Below are 12,612 nucleotides of genomic sequence, written 5' to 3' on the forward strand. Positions count from 1 at the left end.
GTTACCAAAGTATCAAAAGAACTGTTTTAAATACAAATAATTACAATTTTTGTTTGGAATATTTCAACATTTGGCATTGTATGGAGCTTTATTCAGTTTATAATATAACAAACATTTAACTCATAAAAATTGAAAATATTACCATACAAATGAATTGAATTATTTGTTAATGTCATGTATTTCAGGCTGACCCTATTTAAGAATACGATGTATGCGATATGATTCATTCGACTATAACTTTAGGTCTGTCAAGAGTGGACAGATACATTAAACAAAATTATGTAAATAATAAAGATATTCTTGTAACTAACAGATGCAGAATTGGTCAATGTTTAAACTGAAACAAAATCTGTATTATTGCTTTCACATTTTGAAACCCAAGAGCCGAGAAAATAACACTTGACTAATGAGAAAAAGTAAGTCAACATTGTTTATAATTGGATGGTTCAGAAAAAGATGCTTTAGTATAAATATGTATAGTTGTACAAGAAGTTGTGACCGTTGAGCTATTTGGATATGTTGTTAAGTTTGTGCAGTTCATGATATTGTCCAAATATAACAGCCTAGTTTATATGAAAGTGTGGGTCTCGTTCCATCTACCTATTGCTGAGTTGTATGGGATTGTGTGTTCCATCATGAACCTCGACTTTTGTGGCTTCAATAATCTTTGGCAATTGCGCAGGAAAGAACCCTCAAACCTTTCCTCAAACGTCGCTACTATCTACTAATATAAATAAACCCGCAAATACCTATTACGACGTGGTCCTAACGATGTTCTTCATTTGATGTTTGAATAGTTGCCATATATTTAACAGTTGACGGCTTCAGAGGTATAGTGTTTCCAGTGAAGTACTAGGTATACACTGTAGAAGTGTATCTTACATGCACCTGCAATCAATTTGAATGCAAATAAAGAAATTTTACCATAGACTGGAAAAGATACTGAGATATGAAGGGCCGTTGGTAATGCTCAGTTCAGTACAGTTGGGTGGGGAATGGTACTCTGATTATGAAGAAATGTGTACTACTTATGCTAATATGGATGTCCCATTTCTTTCAGTTAAGTATCCTGCAACATTTAGCAGCGAGTGTATGTTAGAATAATTTGCAATATAAATTCCTTACTTTTTTGTCTACAGACTTTGATACAATGTACAAAATATGGAGTCTGTATATAGTGACAATGAGATGCCACTAAACTTATAATGAGTAGCAAGGAGAAGTATATTTTGTATAAATCTTGGAGAAATTGAACGTAAGATGTTTTTATGTACATACTGTTTGCAAAAAATGGATTCTAGTCAGATGTGAATAAATTTGACAGTTGTTCGTAAAATAGGTATGGAGGCCAGTATTGGCCTCATGCAGCATTATATGATGAACACAATAACAAAATTCTTCATGAAGTTTGGCAATAATAATAATAGTGCCACAATATTTAGTCCCAAACATTATGGTAATCCCTAAAAATGAATAGACTGGAATATTTTTATATTCTCTGCTCACGTGTCTTTACCGTCCATGTTGTACATCTATTTATTCTACCACAATTGGAATTTCAGTTTTCTTTACGGTATTAATTAATGAATCTTGAGTTTAAATCTCTAACCACTCTCTTGGTATCCTTGCAATGGGTTCGAGGCAAAATGTACCAAAGGTAAGATTTTGGTCTAATATTTCTTTTTTATGTAGACCACTGAACCAAAATTTGTATTTTTGTTTTCATATTTAGAAACACAGTAGCCGGAATAAGTAATCAATGGTACATACTTATAACTAATCTTACTTTCAATCTTTTTTCTCATACAAAAATAAAACGATCTCAATCTCAGTTTTTTAAAATAATTTTCCTATTAATTAGAACAAATAAGTAACAAACACAGGTACGTGTACGTTATTCATGATTGGCCAGTACAGAAATGAATCGTTTACCAGAAGTATTCATAGCAGCACACGAAGTTCTGGCCGTTATAATCCGTTTGGCGATATGATCAGTTTTGAGCAAATCAACTTATTTTTGAAGTATAACATATGAGTTTATATTAAATTATAGGTAAATATTTCTGTTTATCACTCTATCTATCTAATAACCTGTGTTTCCCGAGATCGATTCAGACGTCTTTATTGATTTCATAATTGAAAGAAATTCTAAAAGTATGCTTCACTGTCACTAATATATACCTACATATAACTTACATATATACATATGTACACCCGATAATATATTACCTATCACCACGGAGGAACCCCGATGTTAATTATTTCATTTTTGAATAGGTGCCAAGTCTTACCTTGTGACAGACACATAGGGATTTTCTTCCATTTATCTGAGAGACCTACAATTTAGAAGTGTATAGATTACTTTACCTACAACATATGTCAGTACATATTCGAGGAGTTGTTTCATACCTGGCTGGCTGAATTTAATAATAAAATATTAAGTATGTAGCTTCTGTCGTAGTAAACCTGTTTTGATATTTAACTGAAAAGTACATTTGCTAATATAACACTTTTCGTCCTGCATTATCGAGAATACGAGAGAATTTGATTTTTGAAAATGGCAGCAGAGCCTGCTTGTCGAATGAAACAACACTTATGTAATTTTCGTTTTCATACTGTGCTCATTCCACCAGAAAGGATGAAGAAGGCGGAAGGAAAGATTTCATTGCTGTTATTATGTATAAAATGTTTTCATATAGTCATGTATACTAATACCTTGATCAAATGATTGCCAACTTTTGTAACAGTTAAAAAATAATTATATATAATGTATTCTAATGAGGTCATCTGCCAAACAGTAAAATCATTTTGTTATACTTCTGATAATGTAAGTTTCAAGAGTCGAGCAGTTATCGAAGCTCAATTTCAGTTATTAGAACTATAGATGTGTATAGACAAATAAAACCCATCTGTGGATTGACATTGATCATTTCATGCCATAATTGATGCTTAAAAGTTGTACACAACTATTATTTAATAAATCTTCGAAGTATAAGGTGAGAGACCATAACTTTTACAAATTAGACTTTCAACCGGACGATTGTAAATTGTAACGTCGCTAAGCAAGAGGATTTCTGAAGTAGGCTTTAGTCGCAAACTTCAAGCAACTCAAAGACACTGTGTTAAGCCATAAAGGACCTACCTATGTTCATCATCTTGAACCTTGGATCGTTTATAATCTATAACGTCATATATAGAATACCAAAAACTCTGATATATTTTAAAGGAATATTTATTCTAGCATAAGGATTCGTAAAGTGTATATGCGATAAGCATTAGCGCAAGATATCAAAATATTCATATATGCAATTTAAACCAAAGAAAAGTGTTCCTCTTCCACTTCTCTCTCACTATTTCCCTCCTTATTTTCCTACATTTTTTTAAATATATTGACACCAATGTTAATTAATTAACTTGATGGAGGATTTTAATTTTCATGCGTAATGAACAAATACAAGGACAGTAACTTTCCTTTCGTTGAAGTTTATGTTTTGATTTTAAATGTTAGAGGGCTTTGTAGCTCCATCTAGCGTCCTAGTTTTGGAAAGATATTGATTCCACCGTAGCGTTGGAATTTGGTAATCCAGTCTACTAGTTAAAAGGTATAATCAATAATAGACGCACTAAACATATTGATTGTGTGACCCTGGATATGTTTAAAAACGAACTACTGTGTTTATTCAATACTTTTAAGGCGGTATTGCGTGTTTCTTCGCTGTGACACGAATACCTCGGTCAAGGCTGTGAATGGGTAACCTCGGCTGAACGATATTATTTACTATACCCATTGTGTAATAGTAACAAAGGTAAATATACCTTATTTCGGGCAGAATATGAGCAAAAGCTGAGTCATTCTTCCAAAAAATATGCAGGATGTTTTTATCAAGGATTCATTGAACAGTGTTTTGTATTTGGCTTGCAATATAATATGTATTAAGAGAGAAATTATTTTGTTTCAAATATGGAACGGTCAGCGCAAGGAAATGTAGAACGGTAGTCATAGCTTTCATTTAATTTACCAAAGTTTTAAAAAATTATGTAGGATTTGCAAGCAAATATTTTAATCGTAAATAAGACTGTACATGGGCGTTAAATAATCAATCTGTACATACATAAAATAAACTAGCAATTCCGTTCGGATATTTGATTTTAGCACTGCAGCTAATGTACCAGGTAGCCTTTAAAATAATTATTACCGCATTTACATGGGTCTGGTTGTTAAATTGAAAAGTCAGGAAAAGGAGCGAGTCATACAAACTACACATATTGCTATTTTATTCAGTAGTGCCTTTCTATATTAAATCATCTGAGACCAACGACTGACTGACTTATTAACGGTTGGTGACATGGGCTGACATGATACGATATCTGATACATTCCACAATAAATTCATATCCCGTGTCCTACAAGAATATATCATGCTACAAATAAATGACGAAAAGAACGAGGTGTCTTACTCAAATAATAAAAATGAATTCACTCAAATAGTGAAAAATGAGGTATTTTACTCAAATAGTAAATGATGAAAACAAAGGGACATATGTCATGCGAAATATCTTTACAGTTCCAAAAACACTGGGTATTACAAACTCCAAAATTAGCTCACGGATAAAGGATTACATGTATGGAGTTAAACAGTCCGTCACCAGCACACTCGGCTACCAGTCACACTCGTCAATCAAGGAGTCCTTATTCCAAGTAGTCCCCGACGACCATTTAATTCCTTGGTCAATTAAGCAATTAGCACCCATCAATTTGGTCAGCAACGCCCGATCAGCTGCTTCTCGACCAGCACCACGGCTGTTATGGTTCAGATTTACAGCTGCTATGGTCAACTTCTATGGTTGGAATCACGTCGACCCCGATCACCTAAAATTTAATCTAACACCGTGTACTAAGAATGACACGGGCATATTCGATAACACATAAATACGTTATATACGGTAAGCTATATAAATTACATTATCGGCACGACATTACAAAGCAATAAACAGGTTCAAAAGTGAACCTACCTCTGTCAGATAAGAATCCTATGGTACTAAACGTTTCTTAATAAAATAACATTCTTTATTGCAAATATAAATATCTAGCAAAGTCAAAAACAAGAATAGAAAATATATGCATGATACTAGGTAAGCCGAAGCTACATAGAAAATATAAAAAATAAACGTGGTAGTACAATAGTTATAACTTATACACAAGAAATTAACAACTCACTTACCTCTACAGCTGAAGATGTGCAATTCCTTAAAAAGACCGCTCACTGACAAGACGTTCCGAAATGTGAAGATTTATTCTTACGGTGAGGCATTTATACACAGACGATGCAGCCATACATCGTCTGTGCGCTGGAAGTATTCGGTTTTTCCAATCGAACGCTCTTCGCACGTACGGCATAGGAAGAACCAAACTCACTGTTTCGAAGTATTGTACAATATACATAATCACCCTCGGGTATCGCTGTACATAAGAAATTAAGCAATTTATACAATTCCGTGACACCTGATGACAACGACCTTAGATTAGTCCGGAAAATAAAATCAGACCAAGTCCACTGGGTGCAATTGTAGCATGCGATTGGCCAGGATTGTGTAACGAGTCGCCAATCACAAATTACATGGCAGAGCATATTCGCGGAGTTCTTGGCTTACAATGTGCTATATTTGCGCTAGCTTGTCACAATAATGTTCAATATAAGTATTTACTTTCACAGAAGCCATTGTATGCATTTCCACAATCATTGGTGAAACGACGGATACAGATGCTGCCGGCGATGGTACCGACAATGGTGCATATAATGGAGACAATACTATTAAGCCTATATTTATAGAAGTTAAAATACATTTAAATGTCAGAACGATGTTCTTTATCGCCAGCACCGTCTGTGGAGGCTATGGCTACCAGCCCATTCGCATGCTAGTGCTGGCTGGAACTGTGGTTGGTAGTATGTGTTTGTAAGCTTTCATACCTGCGGTTTGATGTGCCAAGCATTGTCCGTACTTAAAATACAAATGGGTTCATATGCCAGTTGGAAGATCAGCACTAAAGGGTTATTTTGCTTTAGGTCGACATAATGTTTTACCGCATCATCCATTTGCGAAAAGTGGTCAACGGCGGCTGTGGATAGGTTTATCATAGATACACAAAGCGACTCCGTCATTCGGGCGCCAACGTTGAGCGTGGAGGTTGGAGACAGCACTGACAGCAGCAAGGCATTCAAGCGTTATCTGCATGTTTAGATACTACTTGTACCAGACATGATAAGCCACACAAATTGGTCGTGGACACGCATTTGCTCAAGAAGGACAAGCACTGCAGCCCTATCGCCGCCTTTCCGGCAGCCGCTTGATTTACTTCCAGGCTGCCAGTTACTTGCAATGCCCGGAAGGTGGCTCTAGTTCTTTAGATTTCATTGGTTAATGCAGAATCAATGGATTAAATGTGTTAGTTATGCTGCTAGTATTCTAATTGGCTAACGGCAATTTTCTGAAATTTTTTAAAGAATTAACATATTGATTAGAAGAACATAGGTAAAAGCGATGTCTCTCAGACTTGAAAAATTAATAACCCTCATGGTTCCGTATGAATTGTGCAAAGAAAAGGCGAATACATCAGATTATCAGTAACAACTTGTCATAAAATTAGCAGAGTCGACATTTCAGACAGGATGATATATCGTGTAGGGAACAGACCAGAGACTGGTCTGAAACACAGAAAGCTTCTGCTTGAAACTACGTCAAAAAACCATTGAATAACAAAATGATGTCTATATTGACTATCCAAGATTTTCCTGAGATTAAATACCATCTTCTGTCTGCTGACATGATTCGGATATGGAATAAATCAAGCACCACCAGTCGCATTGTAGCGCAAGTGTAAAACCATCAAAGAGCGCCATAAAACTTTGTCAACCTCAGACCATGGTGGCTGATTGTACATCCACAGTTTCATTATGAACTCTGAACCACATTAATAAACGAGTAAATCCGCTTCACTCAGCGACTAGTGCTTACTGGAATTTCGCATGCTATGCCAAACAAAATCCTTGTATGCTTGAGGCTATCCAAGTCTAACTGCAAGAACAAATGACCTTATCATACAGGAAAAAAATCCGAAAATAACTCCGAAATAAAGAAATAATCAAATAAACAGAACCCCAAAAGAAATACACACACACACACACCAAAACAAAGATATCGTACCAATAGCTATAAACTGATTATGATCTAACGTGCTTTTTGACGACAATCGGGCGGGGTGGGGGTGGGTGGGTGGACACACGATCTTTACAAACAGCGGATAATGTCAGATATAAATAGGCTGGTTCTTTTCACTTAATACATATATCAAGATTTTGGTTTATTCTGGTTGATATAAGAGCATACTATACTCAATATACAATGACGTTCCGGCTTGTGTATAAGCTAAACGGCAATGGAATTCTACAGACAAGTCTTTTAATTCGGAAATAAATGACATATGCGTACTTCTAAACCAGTATTTTCTCTAAAAATGTTTTTGTGGTTAAATAACCAAATGCTTTCCTTTTGCTACCAGATAAGGAACTGGACATCATATATCATACAGTAAAATTCGTCAATCATGAATGTCACTTTAGACAAATAGTAAGCATGATTTAACAATATGCATCATATGCATTGCTTGTATTCAGTTTGCAAATCAACGAGAAATAATGTCTCTATATATTTATACATATATATTAATTTTGTAGGTAAAGCAAACATGCCTGAAACCCGACGCTTCAGTCTGTTTTTCCTGGTAGCTTTTGGCGCAAGCTTGAATTTGGGTAGGTAACGTAGCTGCATGCATTTTAAAAATCTTTAATAAATATTTAATACTAATTTTGCTAATTTAATTTGATTCTACTATTTAAAGATATACTAAGTAACGAAGAGTTTTTAAATTTTGTTCATGGTAAAGTTGAAGGTTGGGCCGAGCTCTCTTTCCCCCCAACTCCAGACATACACCAATGTCTGTCTCTCTCAGAGCAGACATCCGGGAAGATGGGTAGTTGAAAAAAATGTTTAGAAAAGAAAGCAACAAATTAGTAATAAAAAGAAAACAAATAAAACAACATGCAGACGTATTCGCAAAGATCCTTGCCCGTGCCTGTAGAATCATATTCTATCAACCTCCTGATTATATGCATTATTCGTAAACTTACATTGTTGAACATGTAATAACTCTGGTATTCATCACTGTGTCATCATTCCTTAAGTTATTTAGATCATTCAAATGTTATTATACTACTGCACATTTTGTAAAAGTATTTTGCAACATTTTAAAAATTTCTTACATTTTAAACATCTTTTAGATTAAAACAGGCTGCAGAGAGAGAGAAAGAGAGAGAGAGAGAGACAGTACAGAGCATATAATTCATGTTAGGTTGTATCATTTGGAATGTGGTAAAGGACATGCTTTGCTATCGCAAACTATCAAGGATAGTAATCCTCAGAATGTCTAAAGGTTTTAAAGTATTGAAACCCATTGTGTTATAATTAATACAGTATCCAAGAAGAAGCCTCATCTTCTTTTTCTTATTATTATTATTATTAATTATGATATGCGGTGATTGCGGTGACGAGACTGTCTATTTCATGTATAAAAACTAAATAATCTTCATTTTCAGAGACAGGAACTGCTTCAAAATTTGGTTGCCAAGGGGATTCTGTCGAACTTTGTCACATTTCATTCGACACTACCTTTACACTTGTATCATTCTACAAGGGAAATGTGCTGATTGCTATGTGGTCTATGCGAAATTCCGTCCTTAATACAACCGCATCAAATGGATACGACAATAAACTATTTCTTGACATCAATGGGAATGTTCAAATTCGCAAGCTACACATATCAGATGAAGCAAAGTATATCGTAAAAATCGAGAAAAGAAATGAGTCTTATGACTGCGAAGTGCAGCTGGTTATATTAGGTGAGTATTCAGATATAATTATCAGGTTTGATTGTTGTAAGGCGTTAAACTGTTACGAATTACTGTGCTTGTTGTGGTCTGTATTGGTTAAGACTTGCCTCTAATCATGTACAGGGTATCACAAGGTGTTCCTCTTCTTTCAAAGTATTTGAGAGTATGCATGATATATATATATATATATATATATATATATAATATATATATATATATATATATATATATATATATATATATATATATATATATATATATATGCATGTATGTATGTCTTTTGTCATATGTCAGCATAGTTCACACCTCAGAGTAAAATCTTAATAAAAGGTGAGGTCAGGACCCTCTCTGGAGGTTTAAGAATGGGTCCTGCAAGTGTCTTAATATCTGCTGGGATTAGATCTGCTTGAATAAACTTAAGCTGAAAATGATGTCAAGTAATTTCAACTGGAACTAAAACTGAGGTTATTCATTCACGTTTATTGTTTTTCCTCATTATTTCAAACAAACATTTATACTAATAAATAATAATTATCTCGAGTAAACTTTAGTACAAGTGACAAATTTGCAGAAAAGATAACATGCTACTCTTCGGTCGATATATATGATAACGTTGAAATACGGTTCAGCAGTTTTTAATATCCATCTCTTCATTGTTCTTGGTAATTTATAAATAAATGGTAATGATGTTCAATTTTGTAAATTTCCTACATGGATTATGCACCTAATATTTACTTGTTTCATCATAAGATAGTGCTTTTTTAAATGTCAACGTTTTTACGAATTGATTCGATTTCTTTACATCGATGGAACAATGTGAGCTGTTGAACAACTTCATGACGCCATTACTGAATGAGGTTAATTAGGCGAGAAACATTTTAATACAATGTAAACTTTGAACCAAATATACTTGACTTTTCTTAGCTTTTGCTTCATTTTCAGGTTCTTTTCAATACTTGTCTTCAACTGAAGATATATAAAATTAACGCATTTATCCAGCAGTGGTGGGCAACACACACATACGAATCGAAACATTACTAAAGCAACGTTAACTGATGTAGCATAGTGTTTTGGTAGATGAGTCTACTTCAAACAAGATGCTCACATATACAAAGAGAACATAATATCCCGTGTACACGAGTATCCAAAATAGCTGAGGCTTCATGCTTGTTTCTAAGCAAACGGCTGATAATAACAATCTACAACGTTAGTTCATAAACATTATATTACTGCCACGGAAGCAATCACGTTCTGGAGTTTGAGATCAATATAAGTCATCCAAATTCGCATCCAACTCTATTTTGTATGTTACTGTTTTCAGATGATGGAATTTTGTAATTAAAACATAATTAAAAATGGAAGAGAAGGGATAAGAAAATGTGTCATACGCATATAATTATTTTGGTGTTATCTATTGTAGTGAAAGATAAAAAGGCAAAACACAAACTGACATTGTATTTAGAATGCTTTCAGACTTTAGAAAACGACACTATAAATGCATTGTCATTCATATAACCTTCAAACGTCAACATAAAAATATGTAGACTAAAATTATGTATCTCTCCATTTGTTAGTTGCACCTTCAACAAACTGCAAACCAAAGATAAAACGTGTTGATGACGTTTTGACTGTTCATCTTGAAGCGAAAGACTGTGGCAAACCTGTACCGTCTGTGCATTGGCTGTACAATCTTGGTACTTTCATCGAAGAAGTAAATACAAAAATATAGCAATTTATGTTTCTCACTCCCCCTCTCTATCTCTCTCTCTCTCTCTCTCTCTCTCTCTCAATCGCTATATATATATATATATATATATATATATATATATATATATATATATATATATATATATATATATATATATATATATGTGTGTGTGTGTGTGTGTGTGTGTGTGTGTGTGTACAATTGATGGTCGTTGTATATGTTCATAAGATCGTCACGTAGTTTAGTTAATCGAGTTGTTATACACTTTCAAAATAACTTTGACCAACATTGCCTGTGAAATGTAAGCATCATGTAGCGACTAAACTGATTCAACATTATACTCTTTAAACAAAATGTATCCATACTTTGAATAGTGCACGCATCTTCACAAGTAGCATTAAAACAAAATTGTCATAATTAATATCTCAAATAAAGTACATATATTAGTCATGTCTAAAATTTGCTCTACTAATTTCAATTCCGGATACATTGACCGAGATAGGTAAAAATGTATTCGCGTCATGCCAAAATCATGAACTGGTGTTTTCTTAGCTTAAGGAAAATTTGATAATGCGAATTATATGAAGTTTACTTTCCAGATTTAATTTAACTGGAGGAAAATAAATAACACACATCTTCCTTTATTGTAACATAACTGTAATTGTGATAGAGTAAAAGCACCCAAACCTTTCATAGTGGCAATGAACGACCCTGCAGATCGCAATGAAAAGATAATATACCGTGTGGAACGCCATTGACTGTAATGGAGCTTTGACATGTTTGGGACTCTGTAGATGCCAATAAGAGCTTAACATGACGTTGCGACTACCATATAGTATGGCGTGAATTTAACATTAGTGTTGGATCAGTACGAGATTTATGTGCATTTGAGTCGCTATAACACTCAATGCAAATTTGAACAGGATGGGAATTTAATATGAAAAATAGAACCCTCTCCATGTATTCATTTATTCTTAAATAATGAAGAGTGAGCATTAAGAACGATTGTGCCGATGAGCACAGTCTCACGGCAAGTAATACGTATTTCTCGTTACTTTTTCATCAGTTTTGGAAGTGCCAGAATACACCTTTAAATGGAATCACTCTCAGCAACGAGGTGGATACGTTCCACGCCACATTGTATTATATTACATCTGAGTGCACAAACGCTGTATTTGGTCTTCATTCAATATGATGGGGTCTCTCAATGCTTAAATAAAATGTTGTCGCTGTACTTGACTTTGGAGCAATGGGCTAGTCCTTATTTCCACTGAAAATAACTTAGACGTGGAGAAAAACTGATAAACACCGCTTTGCTGAAGGAATACTTTTTAGGCGATTAATTGGAGTATGAATGTTGAAAAACGCACCTCTTTTGTATTTGAAGAGCGCGCCTTGGAGCTGAGTTAGAAGAGATTATAAATCGTATGGAGATGTGGAGCATTTAAATGGAATCCTTCGTGAATTTTCATATTGGTTATATTACGTTTGGAATTGTCTATCAATGTTTTTTCATTGAAAGTCCAGGATATTTATGATCTAACTTCTTGTTGTCTTCTGTTGTACACTTGCTCATTGCTTTGTTGCAATTCTCAAGTTTCCAATAGCAGCCAAACAATACACCATGATTATGATCTGAAAGAAAATGACTATTTTGTTCAACTGGGCACGTTCTCCATGCCTGTTGTTGATGTTGTTGTTGCTGTTTTTGCTTTTGTTTGTGTGATTCTTGTAGTGATGATATTGCTAAGGACGACACAATGGTTGACGACATTTTCATCGATTGTTTTCCTTTTAAATGGATAATGCATGAAACTGCAACCAGTGAAATGAAACTAAGCAGATGACCTTTACCTGTACCTTCATTTCGTTGATATGACGTTTTCCCACCTTGCGCATTCTTTGTCAGAAGATCTTAATGCCTTCGTCCTGTTCGGTCACTCGTTGTACCTCGGTGATG

The 12,612-nt window shown here is 34.4% G+C and overlaps 1 protein-coding gene across 3 annotated transcripts in view; it reads left to right on the top strand.

Moving 5' to 3' along the window:
* The window catches only part of LOC149794103 (uncharacterized), a 47,849-nt gene that overhangs the window by 10,203 nt on the left and 25,034 nt on the right, over window positions 1-12,612 (top strand). For all 3 annotated transcript variants that reach the window (XM_089968074.1, XM_089968076.1, XM_089968075.1), the window contains exons 2-4: window positions 7,733-7,807; window positions 8,651-8,953; window positions 10,519-10,655. In XM_089968074.1, coding sequence (XP_089824200.1) covers window positions 7,744-7,807; window positions 8,651-8,953; window positions 10,519-10,655 — 504 coding nt within the window. In that variant the 5' untranslated portion in view covers window positions 7,733-7,743. The remainder of the gene's footprint in view (window positions 1-7,732; window positions 7,808-8,650; window positions 8,954-10,518; window positions 10,656-12,612) is intronic.

This window comes from Sinohyriopsis cumingii, chromosome 8 (assembly GCF_028554795.1).
Source record: "Sinohyriopsis cumingii isolate HCF-2022 chromosome 8, ASM2855479v2, whole genome shotgun sequence".
Lineage (NCBI taxonomy): Eukaryota > Metazoa > Mollusca > Bivalvia > Unionida > Unionidae > Sinohyriopsis > Sinohyriopsis cumingii.